General features: G+C 39.1%; 1 protein-coding gene across 3 annotated transcripts in view; it reads left to right on the plus strand.

Moving 5' to 3' along the window:
• Nucleotides 1–3,683: 3,683 nt before the first annotated feature.
• snx25 (sorting nexin 25) overlaps nt 3,684–23,775 on the plus strand; it is a 42,496-nt gene continuing 22,404 nt past the window's right edge. Inside the window, exons 1-4 of one of the 3 annotated variants that reach the window (XM_055159214.1) lie at nt 3,684–3,902; nt 9,465–9,596; nt 11,573–11,722; nt 19,964–20,084. In XM_055159214.1, coding sequence (XP_055015189.1) covers nt 3,738–3,902; nt 9,465–9,596; nt 11,573–11,722; nt 19,964–20,084 — 568 coding nt within the window. In that variant the 5' untranslated portion in view covers nt 3,684–3,737. Of the gene's footprint in view, nt 3,903–9,464; nt 9,597–11,572; nt 11,723–19,963; nt 20,091–23,775 lie in introns of all 3 variants that reach the window. The other 2 variants (XM_055159213.1, XM_055159215.1) reach the window with 2 other exon arrangements.

Consider the following 23,775-nt stretch of genomic DNA (forward strand, 5'->3'; position numbering starts at 1 on the left):
TGCCAATTTGTCTGAGAACTTTTTGTTATTTTTCTCTAGAACGATCAGATTCTTAAGTGTTTTATTTATTGATTTAAAGGTTTATTATGTAACTTTTCTGGATAGGGAGGGGTCTTGTCACCTGCTCGTTGCCATGGAGAAGTCATTTCGCTCCGCTTGGAATGTTTCACAGTACGACATTAAACATCTTTACATTACGTTTCTTCAGTCCCAGGTGGTTTTATTGCTCAAAAACACCTGGAAAAACAGGCGTTGTGACGTGTGAACGGTGTCGCCTCTCCGCCGATCTGACCTGTAACTTTGTCCAGTTTGGTCTCCGTGAAGATGGGAGAGTTTAACGCGACACCGTGGAACATTTCAGACGAAGCAGTGACATCTCCGTGAAGAAAAGCATTCGACGGACGCTCCTGAGAGATTTTAGGTTTTGCATTTCTTCGCCACGCGGGTAGAACTGTTGATATTTCAGAAACAGGAGACTGAAAGGTTAAAATGTGAAAATCTAAACTGTGCAGAGGGTTCGGGGGGAGCGTTACATAAGGAGCCCTCATGGTTTTGTGGATGAGTAACATGAGGAGCTGTTCGTGTTGTGTAATGAGGAGCCTGTGTGGGCAGTTTGGTTCAGCGGCGTTTTAATGTTTCTGTTTAGAGTTTGGAGTAAAACGTGTTTTTATGTGGCACGTTTTCACTTGGAGCACAACACGACTGTGAATATGTACACAAAAAGCCCACACAAACAAGTGTAAATGTTTAAACGTATCCGGTGTTATTGTCGATGAAACTAAGAGAGAGAAAAAAAAAACAATAACAACAACAAAACTAAACATTGGGCCTTTATTATTCTCACTGAGATCATTTGTATTTTTAATTCGGAAGTTGTTGTCCATAAATAAATACACGAATGAATGATATGATATAATATAGTGAATAAATAAATACATAAAAACAAATAAATACATAAATAAATACATAAATCAATGTATGCTATAATAAAAAAATAAATGAAATAAAAAATACATAAATACATAAATCAATGTATGATATAATATAATAAAAAATACATAAATAAATACATAAATCAATGTATGATATAATATAATAAAAACATTTAATTTAATAAAAAATACACATAAATAAATAAATACATAAATGAATGATATAATAAAAATAAAATTAACATATTAAATAAATACATATTTTCATAAATAAATACAAAAATTTATCAATGAATAATATAATATAATATAATAAACAATATAATAAATTAATAATATAAAAATAAATACATACATGAATGAATGAATGATATAATAAAAATTAAATAAAAATATAAAATAAATAAATAAATACTTAATAAATACAAAAATGAATGAATGAATAATGTAATACAATAAACATAAAAAAGTTTTTAAAAAATACATAAGTAAATAATGCTTACATAAATAAATGAATGAATGAATGAATGATATAATATTAAAAAATTATTAAATAAAATAAAAAAAATAAAATAAATACAAAAATTAATCAATGAATAATATAATAAACAATAAAATAAATAAATATATAAAAATAAAATACAAAAATGAATGAATGAATAATGTAATATAATAAACATGAAAAAAGTTTTAAAAATACATATATAAATACATACTTGCATAAATGAATGAATGAATGATAAAAATAATATAAAAAATAAAAAAAAAATAAAAAAAATAATATAAAATAAATAAATAAATAAAATAAAAAATAAATACACACATAAATACATACATACAGTAGATTAATACATTTATAGATTTATTTTACTTTCTGGAATGTTCCGCCTTGAGGCATTAAACACACGTCTGTCTAACATTTATTTAAACACTGTTGATTTTCGTGCTAAAATGCCGTAGAAACCTTATATTTGACCTGTAACTTGACCTAGTGACGTCATCTGCTTGTCTCCATAGAAATTGACAAGTTTAAAGCCGTACTGTGGAACATTCCGGGCAATCCGTGGATGAAGACGAGCAGGTCTAGCAGAAAGAATTATACAGTGCTCCTTTAAATGTGTTTTATTAGAAGAAACAATCAAAACCTCAGGAGGATGTCTGTGTCAAAATGTTGATTAAAATAAAAAATAAGTGTTGTCTTTTTTAATCTGTGTGTCATTAGTTCATTTGTATTTCAATATAAAACCAAAAATAAGAAAACGAAAAAAACAACTATTTTCTTCATTATTTGTCTCCAAAACCAAAATGAAAAAAAAACAAAACAGATAACGATTCGCTTTTACAGTTTTCGATTTAGCGTTTAAACAAATAATGGGGAAAAAAAAAAAAACGAATAACGACCGTTTCCCGTTTACCTGACTGAACCAGGACTAAACCAGGACTAAACCAGGACTGAACCAGGACTGAACCAGGACTGAACCAGGACTAAGCCAGGACTAAACCAGGACTAAACCAGGACTGAACCAGGACTGAACCAGGACTAAACCAGGACTACTAAACCAGGACTAAACCAGGACTGAACCAGGACTGAACCAGGACTGAACCAGGACTAAACCAGGACTGAACCAGGACTGAACCAGGACTAAACCAGGACTGAACCAGGACTGAACCAGGACTGAACCAGGACTGAACCAGGACTGAACCAGGACTGAACCAGGACTAACCAGGACTAAACCAGGACTGAACCAGGACTGAACCAGGACTGAACCAGGACTGAACCAGGACTAAACCAGGACTGAACCAGGACTGAACCAGGACTGAACCAGGACTAAACCAGGACTGAAACCAGGACTGAACCAGGACTGAACCAGGACTAAACCAGGACTGAAACAGGACTGAAACAGGACTAAACCAGGACTGAAACAGGACTGAACCAGGACTACACCAGGACTAAACCGTTTTCAGTCCTGGTCTGGTCTTGGTCTGGTCTTGGTCTGGTCCCGGTCTCAGTCCCGGTCTCAGTCCCGGTCTGGTGACGGTCTCAGTCCCGGTCTCAGTAATGGTCTCTGTCCCGGTCTAGTCCCGGTCTGGGTCCGGTCTCAGTACCGGTCTGATCCTGGTCTCAGTCCCGGTCTGGTGCCGGTCTCCAGTCCCGGTCTGGTCTTGGTCTCAGTCCCGGTCTGGTGCCGGTCTCAGTCCCGGTCTGGTCTTTGGTCTCAGTCCTGGTCTCAGTCCCGGTCTGGTGCCGGTCTGGTGCTGGTGTCAGTCCTGATCTAGTTCTGGTCTGGTCCCAGACCTGGTTTAGTCCTGGTTTAGTCCTGATTTATTCCTGGTTTAGTCCTGGTTTAGTCCTGGTTTAGTCCTGGTTTAGTCTTGGTTTAGTCCTGGTTTAGTCCTGGTTCAGTCCTGGTTCAGTCCTGGTTTAGTCCTGTTTTAGTCCTGGTTCAGTCCTGGTTTAGTCCTGGTTTAGTCCTGGTTTAGTCCTGGTTTAGTCCTGGTTTAGTCCTGGTTTAGTCTGTTATCCATTTTTTTCCATTCTTCATTTAAACCCAAAATCGAAAACTTAAAAAAAACGAATCATTATCTGTTTTTTTCATTTTGGTTTTGGAGACAAATAACGAAGAAAATAGTCGTTTTTTTTTTTTTTTTTGTTTTCTCATTTTTAGTTTCATTTTGAAAAGCGAACGAACGAACGACACATGGATTTTTTTTTTGTCCGCAAAAAGTCAACAGCCCGGCGTTCACGTTCACCGTTTTCTCTGCCGTTGGCCGTTTTCAGACCGTAAAGGCAAAGAGCTGGCGGCGATGAAGGCCGACCTGCTCCGAGCCCGAGACATGAAGAGATACATCAACCAGCTGACGGTCGCCAAGAAACAGTGTGAGAAACGCATCCGTCTGCTGGGAGGCCCCAACTACGAGAACAGCGAAGAGGGAGGAGCAGAGGAGAGCGAGGAGCCCCAGAGCCAGAAGGTACAGGGCTGGACTGGACTGAGCTGGGCTGGACTGGGCTGGACTGAGCTGGACTGGACTGAGCTGGACTGGGCTGGACTGGACTGGACTGGACTGGGCTGGACTGGACTGGAGCTGGACTGGACTGGCTGGACTGGGCTGGACTGGACTGGGCTGGACTTGCCTGGACTGGACTGGGCTGGACTGGACTGGACTGGGTTGGACTGGACTTGCCTGGACTGGACTGGGCTGGACTGGGCTGGACCGGGAGCGGCGTTGTCACCATACGAACATTTCAATTCCAAAAAAATAGACCCAATCAGTGATGTGGTGGAGATTTTTTAAGTGGGGGTACGTGATCTGTGACGTCATCGATAACCAGGTCTAAACCAGGACTGAACCAGGACTAAACCAGGACTGAACCAGGACTGAACCAGGAACCAGGAAACCAGGACTAAACCAGGACTAAACCAGGACTAAACCAGGGACTAAACCAGGACTGAACCAGGAACCACTAAACTAAACCAGGACTGAACCAGGTCTCTAAACCAGGACTGAACCAGGAACCAACCAGGTCTGAACCAGGAACTGAACCAGGTCTAAACCAGGTCTAAACCAGGGACTAAACCAGGTCTAAACCAGGACTAACCAGGACTAAAGGACTGAGAACTCCGAGAGTCCAGGCCGTGGAGCAGGGCCCGTCACCCAAGGTCTACATAGTTCCTGTACTAGTTTTATTATCGATTATTATCAGATTTTTTGATACTTTCGATGACTTTTACACTGGTCAGATATATAATAGAAGGCTTACAAAAACGATGCAGTAAATTACACTAAATAAGTGAAATAAAATAAATAAGGCAAGCTAAGACCAGATAAAGAAGGTTCAACCGATAAAAATGAGTCTTAAGAAGTGATTTAAAGGATGATGCTGATGGTGATGGAGCCGAGGAACCTGGACTGAAAAGGCTGAAAAGGAGGATCTAGTCGGCGTTAAAAGTTCTGAAATGTAACTCGGCGCAAGACCTAAAACGAGCTTTAAACGTGATCAGTAAAATAGTCAAGTCTGTTCTAAAAGACACGGTTTATTTATTGTGACAGAGACGGGGGATGACGTGAGATTTTAAATATTGTGATTTAATTGCACCTGCACAGGAGCCGATTGATTTTCCGCTCTGCTGTGGGGAGGCAGACAGGCTGCGGTAAATGTAAATGTTAAAGCTGGAGCGACTTAAAACACAGACCGCGGAGGCTCTGCAAAGGCTCGAGCGAAAGAGCTAAAACACCAAGAGTGGAAGCAGAAGTTTAGAACAACTAGATTGGGCATTCGATGAAATTTCTTAATTATTATTATCGATGAATCATTAATGTTTTTATATTAAAATGATCATCATTATTATTACTATCTGCACTAATCTGCATAAATAAATTCAACTTTACGACATATAAACCGTAACGACTCTAGAGCCACATCAGCTGTTTGACATTAATGTGTTTAATTCAGTTTTGTTCAAATCTCACAGAAACAAAACTTAAAGGTTGTATGGAGGATTTTTTTGTTTTGTTTCAAATTGTCATTGAGTGTGTCTACATGCACATCAATAACCCGGTTATGATCGGGTTTTTTGAGTATCCCAGTTTCTTCATGGTGCATGTATACGCAGTAACCCGGTTATGGCAGTGTCCCGGTTATTAGAAACCGAGTTACTGTAGCTGGTTTATTCCGATAGTAACCGGGATACTTGTGTCATGTAAACGCAGTATCCCGGTTACTGCAACATAAAGTTGAGTCGCATGCGTCCAAAAGACACTTTCCAGCCTCTCAACACAACAGTAGTGACATAAATAAATTGACCAACATAAATAAAGTGACCAACATAAATAAAGTGACCAAACGAGTGAAATGACTGTAAAATAAAGAGCTGTGCTAAACCTGCACTCGTGTGACCTGCACTCATGTGACGCTGAAAAGCTAAAACATGAAACTATCCTCCTATACTCTATACGCACGGAACACATTTACCATCATTAGCGCCTCTTCTGTCACAGAAATAACACACATAATCCACAGAGTCGTGTCATTTAGTCCAAAAGAAACTGATCGCATCAGCGGCACAAGCAGCGAGTTGTTTTTATCGCCGCTAACAGTTTATGCTAATTAGCCAAACGGTCTTAAGTTTCGTTTCTGTTAAAACGTAAAACAAATGTGATCAGAGCTGAATGAATTATCTGATCAAACGGGGCTGATGTGTCTATAGTGTTTATGGTTTATATGTTGTAAAGTTGAGTTTATTTATGCAGAAGATTTTAATGAAGAATCTGCGCAGTGGATTGTGGGAGATCTCGTAGCTCCATAGCTTCTTATGCTAAAGGAGCTCACGGTTTGTATTTTTCCTGGTTTATGAAATTGATTTAAGTTAATTTTTGCGCCTGCGCATTTGTAAGATTATGTCAAGAAACCGGGATACTCCATTTGATCATGTACACGCGGATATGAGTGTCCCGGTTTCTCAGTGCGCATGTAAACACAGTAACACCGAACACTGACAGAACCGGGATATGGCTAATAACCGGGTTATTGATGTGCATGTATACACACTCATTGAAAGTTTAAAATACCTATTACAGAGATGCAGCAGCCTTGGAATTATGATGACCAAAAAAAAAAAAAGAAAGAATGAAAATCCATCAACTGTGGACGTGTTGAGGCCAGGAGAAACATCAGCCAATAGAAAACGAGGCTGCCTCATTTTCTATTGGCTGTTAGGTTGTCAATCAAACTCCCTACGTTTCTAGTGTAACTGAGTCGTCGGCGCGCGGGGATTACGTGGTTTATGCAGCGGTTCTTAGAGGCTTTTCCAAACTGTCGCTTCCTCACGTTGTGCGACTGAAGCAGACGAAGGGGTTGTTCTGGTCCCGGTCTCAGTCCTTCGTCGGTCGCTAAAATATTTCTAGACGGGTCACTTCAACAGTAATTCTGAACACACACTGGCTGTAAACAAGTGTGATTTTTAGAGTAAAGAGGCGGGAGGAGGTGTTTCTACTGAGGGAGCTCTGGAGGAGGAAGGTGGTGTCACGCAGGCACAACATTTGGAAAAAGGACGGTTGCTGTATTTCACTTTCCTTAAAAAATCCTCTATACAACCTTTAAAACCACATCACTAATTTGCATAAACTAAGAGAAGATAAAACTCCAGCTCTTGTGTCACTGATGTGGTTCAGTTTCTGTTGGATTAAAAGACATGACTCAGGTGAATACAGGTCAGTGTGACCAGATTTGTGTTTGTCAAAACCAGGACAGCGTACGGGGGAGGGGCGGGGGGCCTCGTCATCCACATTGAGCGACTCTCACCTGGTAAAACTTTTTCCCACTGGACACAGAAACATATGTGCTGCTTTATCCACTGTGCACATGGACTCACACTTGTCCCAACGCAACGGAAAGTGTGGAATTTCTTGTACAAATCCTGGTTAAATCCACATTTGTGCTTCGGTTCGTTACAGACTGACCCACTGTTTGTGTCTCGCTCCTTCTGATGCAGAGACACATGTACACACCTGTTTGGTCACGACACACACAGCAACATACATTCAGTTTGTCGATTAAAATTAACATAATCGATGAAATTCTTGATGATCACTTATCAATTCATCGATCAATCATGCCCATCCCTAGTTATAACTAAATCAAAACAATAAAAACTGTTGTATTTATAATATTTGTACAAACCTTTTCAGGCTTTTCATCCAGTGTCAACTCCGGCTTCAGAGGTTCATTGACCAATAGTGACTAGTCGGTAGGATGTAACGATATCCAAGTCTCACGATACGATATCGTCACAGTATGAACCTCACGGTACGATATTTATTGCAATATGGTGGGGAGTAGGGCTGGGTATCATTAAGAAGTGGCCGATACGATACATACCTCGATAGAGTGCACTTTTGATTCGATATATATTTTCAAATCGATTCGAACAGTTCAGAAAAAACAGAAAAAGCATCGATCGCAGACCTCCCCACGACTACCCCCATTTTTTTATAAACGATAAAACAGTCTTCTTGGACAGACCATAGCCTTTGGAATATGAAAGGATCCCATTGTACATCCCCAGCAACACGGTTTGGTCAATACGATAATACCCGATATTAGAAACACTATTTTGGCCTCTTTACCACAAGTGAATCATCTCACGATAGAATCCAGGATTTCTCGATACACAGCCCAAAATGAATCATTCTTCCTTTCACATTTCCAACAAATCTGAAAATTCAGGCCAAAATCGACATAACTGAGTTATGCCAAACAAAACAAACAACAAAAACAAACACGATAATACGAACACAAACCACGAACAACATATCGATACATAGAACATACAAAATAAATACCAAACCAGGACACAACGTACCTCGATACACAGGCCACGATACGACAAACAAACTCAAACAAAAAACTCGACAATAAAACAAATCGATTCGACAGGCAAAAATAAAAATAAAGGCTAAATCATGGCTGTGATACTAAAAGTCTTTGTTAAACCACTTCTTCTTGTGCAAAGTTCATATGAAACAAACATTTTAATCCTCAAAACAGTCAAAATGTCAAATGTGTCGCATAAACGAGTTTCCTTTCACTCCACAAGCAACAAAACAGTATCACTGTAACAAAATAATTTAGTAAAACACACGTAAAAATACTCTTGGTGATATATCGATACAGCAGCCCACGATATCAATACTGTATCATCACATTAAACGATACGATATATTGATATTCCGATTATTTTTGCACAAACCTAGTGGGGAGGCTCACGATATTACGATATTCTACATAATAACAAGACTGACATAATAAAATGTTTTGACCATCATTTGGTAAAACATTTATTGTCATTTTCACATCAGTGACATTTTGAACAGATTGAAAAGCTTTTGAAGTAGAAGTGCAAAATTCAAGTCACAAATAAACAACTGTACACAAGGAGCGAGCTGGTCTTTTCAGCGTCATGTGGCTTTAAGTTTTTTTTTTTTCTGTAAAACGTAAACAAATGTGCACAAATCTGCATTAAAAACATTATTACGCAATGTATATCTGAATCCTCCTCGTAGGAAATAAAAAAAAACAAACTTAAATACGATGGCATTTTATATTTCGGCTCCAGTTTAGTCACGAACTTTTTAAACCCGACGCCGTCACCGTGGAAAATGGATCAGATCTCTTGCTTCATGTTCTGTGATGTGTTTGGTTATTTCTTGAGCTGTCGTGAGTGTAATTGCTTCACGTACAGTTTTTTGTCCCGACTTGATTTTCTGAACACATTCTTGAACATTTTCGGCATGTAGGTTTATCACGTGACTTTTAAAATTTTAATCTTCATGATTATTTATGTTTTGATTTGTTTTTATTATGATTTTAATGTATTTCTTATTCTGTAAAGCACTTTGAATTACTTTGTGTACGAATTGTGCTGTACAAATAAACTTGCCTTGCCTACGTTTTGCCCTGTCCCAATCCAGAATAATATGTCCTTTTTCATCCGTGTTTTCTCTAACTCCAGTGTTTTCCGTGTCTCTGTTCAGATCCTGCAGTTGGAGGACATCCTGTGTAACGCGGGCTACAGGGAGCACTTCAGAGTTTATATGGAGCGAGTGGATAAGAGAGCACTCATCAGCTTCTGGGAGCTCGTAGAGACGCTCAAAACAGCAAACAAGGTCATCATCAAAGCACCTATGACATGTACCAGAGTAATCAGAGTACAAATGATGAGTAACTGTATTCAGTTACAGTTACTGTTTCACTGAGTGGGAATTGGATTACAGTTACTTTGTTGAAGTAAATGGATTACACAGAGGGATTTTACTGTTTTTACATTTTGGGCTAAATCTCTTCTTTTTTTCTTTTTTTTTCTTTTTTTTTACCAAGTCTAAACCAGGACAAATTCAGGATTGAACCAGGACTGAACCCAGGTCTATTCTAGATCTAAACCAGGACTAAACCAGAATTAAAACCAGGTCTAAACTAGATCTAAACCAGGTCTAAACTAGATCTAAACTAGGTCTAAAACCAGGTCTAAAACCAGGTCTAAACCAGGTCTAAACTAAACCAAACCAGGATCTAAAACCAGGTCTAAACTAGATCTAAACCAGGTCTGAAACCAGGTCTAAACTAGATCTAAACCAGGTCTAAACCAGGTCTAAACCAGGACTAAAAACAGGACTAACCACTAAACAGGACTAAAACCAGGTCTAAACTAGATCTAAACCAGGTCTAAACCAGGTCTAAAACTAGACTAAACCAGGTCTAAAACCAGGTCTAAACCAGTCTAAACCAGTCTAAAACCAGGTCTAAACCAGGAGGTCTAAAACCAGGTCTAAACCAGGTCTAAAACCAGGACTAAAACCAGGTCTAAACTAGATCTAAACCAGGTCTAAACCAGGACTAAACCAGGTCTAAACCAGGTCTTAAACCAGGTCTAAACTAGATCTAAACCAGGACTAAAACCAGGTCTAAACTAGATCTAAACCAGGTCTAAACCAGGACTAAACCAGGACTAAAACCAGGTCTAAAACTAGATCTAAAACCAGGTCTAAACTAGATCTAAACCAGGTCTAAACCAGGACTAAAACCAGGTCTAAACAAGATCTAAAAACCAGGTCTAAACCAGGACTAAAACCAGGTCTAAACTAGATCTAAACCAGGTCTAAACCAGGTCTAAACTAGATCTAAACCAGTCTAAACAGATCTAAAGGTCTAAACCAGGTCTAAACCAGGTCTAAACCAGGTCTAAAACCAGGTCTAAACCAGGTCTAAACCAGGTCTAAACCAGATCTAAACCAGGACTAAAACAGGATTTAACAGGACTAAATCCTGCTGTGTGGACGTGTTTCTTCTTCTTCTATCAATAATATTTTTAATTTGGTTCAGTAAAGTTTGGACTTTTTATTTTCTTTTATCAGACAAAACTTCTTATGTGAAGATTTCCTCGTCTTTGTTTCTCTACAGCAAATCAAGTAATCCAAAGTAATCAGATTACATTACTCACTTTAAGTAATTTATGGGTTATGTTACAAACTACATTTTGGTGTGTGTAATCTGTAATCTGTAGGGGAATATGTTTTAAAAGTCACTGTTAGTTTATCTAAAATAAAACAAGAAGAAAGACAAGAGATTAATTCAGTTTTACTCGCGAGGAGAACGGGCAGAAGTGGGCATCAAAACCAACAGTCTCCACACGTTCTGATGTCAAGGCCGTTCTCCTCCTTTTATTTCATTAGGAGGAACTAGTTACAGAATGATAATTCTCAAGGGGAAGGGGAAACCAGCAAAGACATCATAAGAAACTGATGCAGCTAGCATAGTACAAACACATAAAACATGATTAACAATCAGGAGGTGCCTTAGGTCAGACACCATCATTACTCTTGCATGTGTGACAGTGGGAGTTGGCTTCATGTGAGGAATCATCTCAGGTTCACTAGAGCGACAGGACACTGCACACAGTGTCAAACACACAGAGGTTATTCAACAAGTCAAGTGATTGTACATTATAAATCAAAGAATTGTAGTACATAAATGGTTAACTTAGGCACAGAATATCACACAAGTATTTGCAAATATGGGATAATAAATTATTCTGACTGTCACCTTCCCGATCCTGTCGTTGCATTGACACGTTCTTCTTCTGCAGAGTGAAGTGCCGCAGATCGTGGGAGAGATCTATCAGAAGTTCTTTGTGGAGAGCAGAGAGATCCCAGTGGAGAAGGTTCTTCTGAAGGAGATCCAGCAGAGTCTGGTGGGAAACAGAGGGACACAGGTGTTCACCAGGATCCAGGAACAGGTCAGGAGACACAACACAAACCTGATATTTAGGTCAAGACAGTTTTGATAGATTTTTTTTTTCATTTGTATTTTAAGTTTACCCAACAGAAAAAAATAAAAATAAAATCACTCACATATCCAATCCAATCCACTTTTATGTCTATAGCACATTTCACAAACAAACTGTTTCCAAAGTGCTGCACAAATACATAAAAATAACAACAATAAGATGATAAAATAAACTACTAAAATAATACTAGTCTTAAAATAATAAAACCAGTAAAATAAAATAAAACCAGTAAAAATAAAAATAAAAACAAAATCATAGAATAGAAATAAATAAACCAATAAATAAACTACTAAAATAATACTAGTCTCAAAATAATAAAACCAGTAAAATAAAATAAAACCAGTAAAAATAAAAATAAAAACAAAATCATAGAATAGAAATAAATAAACCAATAAATAAATTAAATCAGTAAAACCAATAAAAACACATAAAAATAAATAAAAGACACAGAGGACCACACAACTCACGCGGTGTTAAAAGCCAGAGAATAAAAGTGGGTCATATAAAAACAGAAAAGGACATTTCTCAAAAAGCAACAGGAAGAAGAAAACGTGTCTTAAAGGTTGTATAGAGGATTTTCCAAGGAACGAGAAATCCAGCGACTGTTTGTCCTTTTTCAAATGTTGCGCATGTGTGAAACCACCTCCCCTCCCCACAGCTCCTACGTAGAAACACCTCCTCCTCCTCCTCCTTACGCCACAAACAGGTTTGTTTACAGCCACTGCACATGACTTGTAAACAACTAACTACAGTGTTGGTTAAGCAAGACGGAGAAGTGAGGAGAGGAGGAGAGGAGAGGAGAGAGAGAGAGGAGAGGAGGAGAGGAGAGAGGAAGAGAGGAAGAGAGGAGAGAGGAGAGAGGAGAGAGGAGAGAGGAGAGAGGAGAGAGGAGAGAGGAGAGAGGGAGAGAGGAGAGAGGAGAGAGGAGAGAGGAGAGAGGAGAGAGGAGAGGTGTGCGGAGATTCAGTGCCCGGAGAAGTGAGGAGCAGGGGGAAGAGTGGATCGGGCAGCGGGACAGGAGCAGGAAAGGGTGCAGAGAAGGTTGCGCGGAGATTCAGTGCGCAAATGAACTAGCTACAACACGCAGCAGCAAGTGGACTCTTTCTTTGCCTTGAAAATGACGTTTTCAGACATAGGATATCGCTTTCGTGTCCTGAAAAACGTTTGTCTAGCTCTTGGAAATAAAGTACGTTTTCATAATAAGCAGAAGTTTCCTGTCCAGGAGTAATTTGTGGACCAGTGCGTCAGTCTTTAGACTCTTCGTCTGCTTCAGTTGCGCCATCGCTGGAATGAATCTCCAAGAATCACCTTAGTTTGGCTTCGCTGCTTTTCCCCTTGTCTTCTTCTTTCAGCGACCTCAAAAACGGACTTTCTTTTGCGGTGAACTGCTCCTGGATTCTTGTCTGTCATTGCAACAAACTTTGTGCAAACTGTGAGGAAGATATAGGTCAAAAAAAGAACTGTTGTGTTGGTGGAGTAAACAGCGTCTGTGCGTCTTGCGTCTGTGGACTGCGTGACAGTCGTACGTAAACCACGTACCGGCGGCGCAGGCAAGTCAGTTACACTAGAAACGTAGGGAGTTTGATTGACAGCCTGTCAGCTCACAGATAACGAGGCAGTGTCGTTATCTATTGGCAAATGTTTAGCCCCACCACGTCCAGAGTTGATGAATTTTTATTCTCTTTTTTTTGGTCATCATAATTACAAGGCTCCTGCATCTATAATCTATCACTGACAACTTGAAACAAAAAAAAATCCTCCATACAACCTTTAACCCACCCCTGTTCATTACATTGTCACAAAACATACATAATATTACATCATATTTACATATAGCAAAACAAATTGCACACTGTACACACTAAATGTGTTGTAGACGTGGCAATTTTAACCCATTTTCTTCCTTTCACGACAATGGCAAAGGTATAAGTTACAAGAAATATATGCAAATATATGCAAATCAGCTGAGGGCGTGGCCAGGTGGAGTCGAGCCAGAGGAGCAGCCCTGGGTGTAGGAGGCGGGTCTCGTTTATATGCGGGTGGATGAAGTGGGTCCTCGTTAGGGGTGTAACCGTACAGAAACATCACTGTTCCGTACGTACCTCCGTTTTGAGGTCATGGATCGGTTCATTTTCGGTACAAAACCAACAATTTGCTTGTTTTTTATTTGTGTGTTTATCAAACCAACAATTTGTTTTAACTTTTTACAAACGGGAAAATGAAATAAATGCAAAGTGCTGCTTGGCAATACTAGTAAATTAAATAAAATATTCTCAAATAAGCAACAATATGTATGAAATATTATAAAAAATGAATTCCTTGTAAATGGTAAACAAAACTTTGCAAAAAGTAAAGTGCAGCACAAACAGTTCCAGCTTCAAGTTTTACTCAGTCTAGCGGTGGACGTGGAGAGTCCGTGTTGGTGAAAGGCGAAAGTGAGGATCACGGCGCAATGACCGTAGTTTTGTGAGGATTCACTTGGTTTGGAGGAACGTAGTCAAGGCAAGGTGCATTTGTTGTGAAGGCGGCCGTCCTAACTAGGGATGGGCATGATTAGTCGATTAATCGATAATTGATCATTAAGAATTTCATCGATTACGTTAATTTTAATCGACAAACTGAATGTATGTTGCTGTGTGTGTCGTGACCAAACAGGTGTGTACATGTGTCTCTGCATCAGAAGGAGCGAGACACAAACAGTGGGTCAGTCTGTAACGAACCGAAGCACAAATGTGGATTTAACGATGATTTGTAGAAGAAATTCCACACTTTCCGTTGCGTTGGGACAAGTGTGAGTCCATGTGCACAGTGGATAAAGCAGCACATATGTTTCTGTGTCCAGTGGGAAAAAGTTTTACCAGGTGAGAGTCGCTCAATGTGGATGACGAGGCCCCGCCCCCCTCCCCCCGTACGCTGTCCTGGTTTTGACAAACACAAATCTGGTCACACTGACCTGTATTCACCTGAGTCATGTCTTTTAATCCAACAGAAACTGAACCACATCAGCGACACAAGAGCTGGAGTTTTATCTTCACTTAGTTTATGTAAATTAGTGATGTGGTTTTAAGTTTTGTTTCTGTGAGATTTGAACAAAACTGAATTAAACACATTATAATGTCAAACAGCTGATGTGGCTCTAGAGTCGTTACGGTTTATATGTCGTAAAGTTGAATTTATTTATGCAGATTAGTAGTGCAGATAGTAATAATAATGATGATCATTTTAATATCAAAACGTTAATGATTCATTGATAATCGATCGTTAATTCTTCCGACGATCGATTAAAAAAATTTCATCAAATGTCCATCCCTAGTTCTAACTATAGGAAACACTGCCCCAATCATGGACGAGTTCCTTCGTGAATATTAAAGCGTCGAGCCTCCGTGTAGCTGCACATGTAATGGCGGAATGTAAACACACACTATTTGCGTAAACTCACTCGTGCACAGACCTGCACCAAACTGAAAATAGAACAATAATTAATACAAACACGGCACACAAAGGGACATGGCAGTATTTTATCTGTATTCTTTTTTTTTTTTTTTTACTTGCGTCACCCAGCGCTGCCACTCACCCGTAAACACAAAAGCAAAAGCTTTTGTTTGGGCACTGCTTTGGTTAAAAAGAACAACGAGGGTCTGTGAACAAGTCGGGAGATAAAGACGACTATTAAACACAACACAAGCCTGATGTACGAGTCAGGAGGGTTCAAAACTCTCACACATTACACTACATTTCACACATACATGACATTATTCACCAGAGCAGGTTATAGTTATACTGAACTATTTAACAGAACATAAACCAGATATTTAGGTCAGGAGAGTTCAGACTTATAGAACCGCGTTTATTATCTAACATTAGGGCATGATTAAGCAGTTACTGATACGATATACACCTACTAGTGATGGGCATTCGATGAAATTTTCTTAATCGATCGTCGGAAGAATTAACGATCGATTATCGATTAATCATTAACGTTTTGATATTAAAATGATCATCATTATTATTACTATCTGCACTAATCTGCATAAATAAATTCAACTTTACGACATATAAACCGTAACGACTCTAGATCCACATCAGCTGTTTGACATTATAATGTGTTTAATTCAGTTTTGTTCAAATCTCACAGAAACAAAACTTAAAACCACATCACTAATTTACATAAACTAAGAGAAGATAAAACTCCAGCTCTTGTGTCGCTGATGTGGTTCAATTTCTGTTGGATTAAAAGACATGACTCAGGTGAATACAGGTCAGTGTGACCAGATTTGTGTTTGTCAAAACCAGGACAGCGTACGGGGGGAGGGGGGCGGGGCCTCGTCATCCACATTGAGCGACTCTCACCTGGTAAAACTTTTTCCCACTGGACACAGAAACATATGTGCTGCTTTATACACTGTGCACATGGACTCACACTTGTCCCAACGCAACGGAAAGTGTGGAATTTCTTGTACAAATCCTGGTTAAATCCACATTTGTGCTTCGGTTCGTTACAGACTGACCCACTGTTTGTGTCTCGCTCCTTCTGATGCAGAGACACATGTACACACCTGTTTGGTCACGACACACACAGCAACATACATTCAGTTTGTCGATTAAAATGAACGTAATCGATGAAATTCTTAATGATCAATTATCGATTAATCGATTAATCATGCCCATCCTTAATACCTACATACAGTGCACTTTCAGTTTGTACGATATATTTCAAACTGATTCGACGCGGTTTGATAAAAAATAAAGGTTAAATCATGGCTGCGATGCTAAAAGTCTTTGTTAAATCACTAAATCACTGTGCAAAGTTCATATGAAACACAAACATTTAAATCATCAAAACAGTGAAAATAAACTTGTTTTCTTCCACTAAACAAGCAACAATATATATATCGATACAGCAATGATACAACGATATGATTTCACACGGCTGTCTACCGTGGTCTGAGAACATGTCAGGAGGTAAAGACAACTATTAAACACAACAAAAAAACGTAGGTAAAGGAGTTCAAACGTAAAACATATAACACTAAAAGTACTATTAAAAATATAGTTCATTATAAGGGAGTTATATGGCAGTACACGACTTTAGTCAGAGAGAGAGAAAAAAAAAAGTACTATTTTGTTCAAAGTGCACATTTTAAACTAATACAAGACTCCCGTTCATTTCAGTATTAGAGGTAGTACAAGATTTCTGGGGCAGGATGTTATGTTCTTTCCCGAGGACAGTCAGGTCATTGCGGAAAATTGGGCCAACTCAAATTGCGATTTTGATTTGACTTCAGCATATTGTGCAACCCTCTCTAACCAACAAACTCTAACTTCATAATAACGGAACGAGGATGATTACGCAGAATATGGGCCTTGGACATATAAATAATCAACTGTATTGTCTAGTCTACCCAGTTTTTTTCACCTAACCCTAAAAAGTGGAATATTGTGCTGTGCTCGCCCCACACCACCAGCTCAAAGTCCTTGTTAGCTTAATCTATGTCCTCATCAGATATGTATAATACTCCCTACAATGGAAGCATAGCCAGACTGGACTAGGCTTGAAACCAACAGTGAAGAGAGGCATAAATTGACATTTACGGAAGCCCTGAGAGGCAAGAGAAAAAAAAAAAAAAGAGGCAGATCATTTGGGCTCTATTTTCTAAGTGTTTTTTTTTTTTCACCAACTCAAAAAAAAAAAAAAATCTACAAAAAAAAAAAAAAATTCTACAATTTTTTTTTTTCCTCTTGTGTTTTTTTTTTTTTTTTTTTTGCTGTTGATGTGGCTGACGAAAAAAACAAAAAACAACTCAGAGCCAAAGTGTTTTCCTGGTGTGTTATTATAAGTACCACACTTCAGTTCTGGCAAACTGCCTGAGATTTGTCTTATGGCGTTAGGTTCTGGGTTTGGACGTGGGAGGTCGGGGTTCGAAACTCACCTGGTCCGGGTTGTGCATTTTTATTCTAGCTGAATACAGTCTTTTCATGAGTTTTATGTTTTATGTTCTCTTTTATGAGTAATTTGAGAAGTAAGATCGATGAATCATTGATCCGCTGTCATTCTGTGAGAGCGAGAGTGGGATCACTGCTCCAGGCTGGAAGACTGAACGCCGCACTGCCTCTGGTTTTAGCGGGACTGAGGTGCGCTCTGACCCGAACAGACATGAAAGGACCAGGACTGAACCAGGACTGTTGGGAGGGGCCCGGAGCGTGCGTCCGTCGTAGACCGTTGGATGATCGCAGCGTCTCTCTCTCTCGCTAGCTCTCAAATCCCATCGTAACGAGAACGTGCAAAAGCAAAATGTCCTCTCCTGGGAAACACGGCCGCTCTACGTGTCAGGCGCACCTCAGTCCCACTAAAACCAGAGGCAGTGCGGCCACATCAACAGCAAAAAAAAAAAAAAAAAAAAAACACAAGAAAAAAAATAAAAAATTTGTAGAAATTTTTTTTTTTTTAGAAAAAAAAATTGATGAAAAAAATGTGTAGAAATTTTTTTTTTTTAGAGAAGATTTTTAAATTTTTTTTTTTGAGTTGATGAAAAAAAAAAAAAAACACTCAAATGACCTGCCTCTTTTTTTTTTTCTCTTGCCTCTCAGGGCTTCCGTATACATTTATTTGGGTAAAATACAGAAAAGCTCCTTAAGAACGACCAAAACACCAAGAAAATGTGACGGTACTGACTCACATGTCACGAATGGGCCGAGTGCAGAACAGTTTTCTTTAATTACGCACTGGTTACACAATTTTATCATTACCAACCTCTTCAAACCAAATCTCAGCTTTTGATTTTGAAATTCAAGTCACCCTATGTATTACCACATGACATCACAAGGTGGGACAGAGTGTTTTCTGTTTTGAGAGAAGAACTCAGCCTAAGTCTGCAGGGTTTGTGTGTTAAACATGTGTAAATGAATAAAAAACACAACTCCAGGTTTGTTTGTGACGAGGAAACGACATCAGAACATCAGATCAGAAAGTAGCATAATATGGGCCCTTTAAATTTATATTCATGTTTAGGCAGTGTTGTGGAGTAACAGATTACATGTACCGGAGTTACGTAATCAGAGTACAAATGATGAGTAACTGTATTCAGTTACAGTTACTGTTTCACTGAGTGGCAATTGGATTACAGTTACTTTGTTGAAATAAAATGGATTACACAGAGGGATTTTCCTATTTTCACATTTTGGGCTAAATCCCTCCAGTAATTTTACTCACTGCCGGACCTAAAACCCATCTAAAACCAGATCTAAAACCAGGTCTAAACCAGGATCTAAACCAGGTCCTAAATCAGGTCTAAACCAGGATTCTAAAACCAGGACAAAACCAGGTTCTAAACCAGGTCTAAACCAGGTCTAAAACCAGGTCTAAACCTAAACCAGGTCTAAATCAGGTCTAAAACCAGGTCTAAACCAGGTCTAAAACCAGGTCTAAAACCAGGTCTAAATCAGGTCTAAACCAGGTCTAAAACAGGTCCAGGTCTAAAACCAGGTCTAAAACCAGGTCTAAACCAGTCTAAAACCAGGTCTAAACCAGGTCTAAAATAAACCAGGTCTAAACCAGGATTTAACAGGACAAAACCAGGTCTAAAACCAGGTCTAAAACCAGGTCTAAAACCAGGTCTAAAACCAGGTCTAAAACCAGGTCTAAAACCAGGTCTAAACCAGGTCTAAACCAGGTCTAAACCAGGTCTAAAACCAGGTCTAAAACCAGGTCTAAACCAGGAGGTCTAAAACCAGGTCTAAACCAGGAAACCATTCTAAAACAGGGTCAAAACCAGGTCTAAACCAGGTCTAAACCAGGTCTAAACCAGGTCTAAAACCAGGTCTAAACCAGGTCTAAACCAGGTCTAAACCAACCAGGTCTAAACCAGGTCTAAACCAGGTCTAAACCAGGATTTAACAGGACAAAACCATGCCGCGCGGCCCTTGTCTCCTCGTCTTCTATAAATAATATTTTTTAATTTGGTTCAGTAAAGTCTGGGCTTTTTATTTTCTTTTATCAGACAAAACTTCTTATGTGAAGATTTCCTCGTCTTTGTTTCTCTACAGAAAATCAAGTAATCCAAAGTATTCAGATTACATTACTCACCTCAAGTAATTTACTGGATTACGTTACAAACTACATTTCTGGTGTGTGTAATCTGTAATCTGTAGGGGAATATGTTTTAAAAGTAACCTTCCCTACACTGTGTTTAGGTGACGGAGACGATGAGAGAGCGGTACTACCCTTCGTTCCTCGTGTCGGATCTTTACGACAAACTGATTCGAAGAGACGACCAACACAACCAGAGCCAGTGCAGCGCCGAGGAGAAGGAGGAGGAGGTAACGCACTTGGAGCTGCTGTGCGACGTGATGTCAGCTGTTGTAGAATAATAGAGCTTTTTCACGACGGCCGGAAGTGCAGCTCTGTACATTTGCGGAGCTTCCAGTTAATGGTTTTCTGTGGTGAAATGTGAGTATACATGTCTGGCGTATTCTCTACCAGCTTCATAAATTTGCCTCATCACCAAATCTTAAACTAACGAGATTCACACAGGATAAACATTTTTCCATGAAGAATTTATCCAAACCCAAATTAATTATGGATTTGATAACTTGGTCACTCAATGCAACTGACACGATTTTATTAATTTTAATTAATTAATTTTATTTATAAAGCTACGTTTATATGATGACGGTCTGAACAGAAGATGCATCTTCACTTTTTATTCCATATTTTGACGAGCGTTTTCAGGAGGAAATCTGCTTGAATACGGTGTGGAATTTGATTGAGTATACATGGCAGGCGGCTACGTGGTGACGCTTAGTGGTGGTGTGCATGACATAAACGTACTCGACGTGAGCAGATCTGACCAGAGTTTTGCGTCTTGGGCAGTGTAGACGAAAACGCTACGGCGGAGTGTATTCAACTTTTCCACTCTGGAGGATGCTTTCAGATTTTTGTGTTTTTTGAATCCCGAAAACGCCGTTATCATTTAAACGAAAGGCACTTCTGATAAAAATGTTTTGTTGTTTTTATCCACAAGTGTTCTCGCGTAAACAGGCCCTCAGTCGCAGGAAACACTCAAACCGTGAAAAAAAGTGCGACTCATAGTCCGAAAAATACGGTAAGTAGACTAGAATTAAACTTAAAAATCGATTTCATGATGTGGATATTAGCATAGATTGATTTCTGCAGTTCGAATGCGAGACGTCTCTAGGACCGTAACGTTAGTTTTGCTCAGTAGTTCACTAATGCATCGTTGTTGTTCTCCTTTAAGTTTTCGTCTTTCTTCTCTTGATAGTTGTGGATAAATTCTTCATGTTAGAATGTTTATCCTATGTGGACCTCGTTGGTTGAAGATTTGGTGATGGGGCAGATTTACGACGCTGGTGGAGGAAACGCCAGACATTTACACAAACATTTTACCACAGAAAACCATTAACTCGAAGTTCTGCAAACCTACGCTGGGACACTTCCGGCTGTTGTGAAAAAAAGGTTTATTGAAGTATTATTGAAGAGTTTAAACCAGGGGTGTCAAACATACGGCCCAGGGGCCAGATCCGGCCCTCCAAGACCTTTAATCTGGCCCTCGGCTGATTTTCTACTAAAATATTTTAATTTTATTTTAAAACCTGAAGACAGAATTTGCAATCTTTCGCACACCCTTCACAGTCAAAACCTCTGATGTGCTCGCAGACGTGCAACTAGAAATAACAGATTTACAGTTACTACCTTTGTGAGCAGGTTTTGTCAATAATGAACATTAATAAAACAAAGCTGCGCTCAGAGATAAAACACACAAGCACTTGAATGACGTTCTGAAGATCTCAGCCACTCAGGACACGGTGCCTGATGTTGATGCACTTGCGCAGGCTAAAAGATGCCAAGTTTCAGGAGCAAAAAGAAAGCGTGACCGAATTCTATGAAATGCTCACGAGTTAATGTTCTGAATCAATCAATGTGACGGAAAAGTTACACAGTGCGCCTTTAAAGCTCACATGAGTCAACTTTACCTAATATATGACCTTTAAATGCTCCACTGAAGCACTCACTGCATTGATTATATTGTGTTGAAATTGTGTTTTTCTAAAAGTTTCAGGTTGTTCATAATATAATATTTTGTAAAAGAAAGATATGGAGTAAGAAAGCTGTCAAAAATATTCGTGCGCATAAAATAGAAATTCGTGCATATTTGGCTGTAGTTGCGCATAAAATAAATATTTGTAAACTCTCAAATGAGTCCAGTCGTACATAAAATATATTGTGTGTATTTTATCCATCAGAATACGAATTGAAAAATTACGACGTCATGAATTACAATCACGAAATGAAAATTTACGATTACGCTTTCATCAGTACGAATACGAATTCACAGACGGAATTTTACTGTCAAAAATACGTCATCACTTCACAGACATTATCCATCGAGCAGAAGAAACATCGATCAAGATCAAGACTGTGCAGCTCAAGTTTGTAGCAGAGGGTAAACACAGAGTGGCTGTAGCCGTGAATGTTTTAATCTAAACATACAGAGAACCTGATATTTGTTAATTAGCCCTGGGATAACGTTACGTCTGATGTTGCCAACTGGCTTCACTATGTTTTCTAACATATAGGTGCAATTTCCCATTCAAAGGAAGTGTTTCTACACAATATTACACAGCAGCGTTCGGTTCCTGAATTCAAGACATTTTTACAATAGATTTTAATGAACCCACTTGTTGGTCGATGTTGTAGCTTCTTGTGCTTTTACTCTGTTTTTACTCTGCTACAAACTTGAGCTGCACAGTCTTGATCTTGATCGATGTTTCTTCTGCTCGATGAATAATGTCTGTGAAGTGATGACGGATTTTTGACAGTAAAGTTCCGTCTGTGGATTCGTATTCGTACTGATGAAAGTGTAATCGTAAATTTTCATTTCGTGATTGTAATTCATGACGTCGTAATTTTTCAATTCGTATTCTGATGGATAAAATACACACAATATATTTTATGTACGACTGGACTCATTTGAGAGTTTACAAATATTTATTTTATGCGCAGCTACAGCCAAATATGCATGGATTTCCCAAATACGCACGGATTTCTATTTTACGCGCACGAATATTTTTGACAGCTTTCTTACTCCATAGAAAGAGTTCATCAATTAAAAAAAGATTTCTGTAATACATTTGCGTTTCTCTTCACAAATATTTGAAGCTATTTTTGGGGTTTATATACGATGAGTTTTCTGATCCGGCCCCTGGGGGTCAAAGTAGGTTGGATACGGCCCCCGGACCAAAATGAGTTTGACGCCCCTGGTTTAAACAGAGACATGACACTGGAGTTCTAACGCAGGAGAAGTTCATGGGGACGCTCCCAGCTCCTTTAACACTAAAAAAATGCTTGTATTAATCCTCTCTACACGGTTTTTCCCCACTGTAAATAAATTCTTGTTCCTAATATGGACCAGGCTCCAAATTCTCTCCTATAACTTCAGGCGTCGATGAGCTTCGTTTGACTGGAGCTGAACGCCGTGGGTCTTTACACGCTCTCAAGGTCTCAAATCAAGTTTAACTCCAGGCAAAAACACTTGATGGAAAGTGCACACGGAGGCCTCAGATCTGTAGCAGCTGTGGTCCTAAAATAGAAACGGTCCCAGAGGACACTCGTCAGCCCGGCCGTAATGAAGAAATGGATTTTTCTCGTTTTAACAGGAAACATCTGGAACATTTCTCGGCAGACTGTACATGGTTTTAATGGTGGTTTCGGCCGTAATCTCCTGAAGCCCATTGTTTTGTTTTTTTACGCACGAATAAAACCTCACGATCTTTTGAGCTTTAACTGTACGTGACTTATGAGCAACTGAAGGAAATCCGTATCTGTAAAGTAAAGGCCTCGTAATGCGTTTTTATTTTTATTCATTTTCACCTTATTCCTGAAGTTTCCGCCGGCGCCACTGGGGTTGTGTTATTTTGCACGGGGCTGCAGATCTTTACAGAAAATAAATTCTATTCATACTTTGCAGTTAAATAACTCTGGGGAT

The sequence above is a fragment of the Boleophthalmus pectinirostris genome, unplaced genomic scaffold (assembly GCF_026225935.1).
Source record: "Boleophthalmus pectinirostris isolate CB_2022bp ecotype Guang Dong unplaced genomic scaffold, ASM2622593v1 HiC_scaffold_23, whole genome shotgun sequence".
Taxonomy (NCBI): Eukaryota; Metazoa; Chordata; class Actinopteri; order Gobiiformes; family Gobiidae; genus Boleophthalmus; species Boleophthalmus pectinirostris.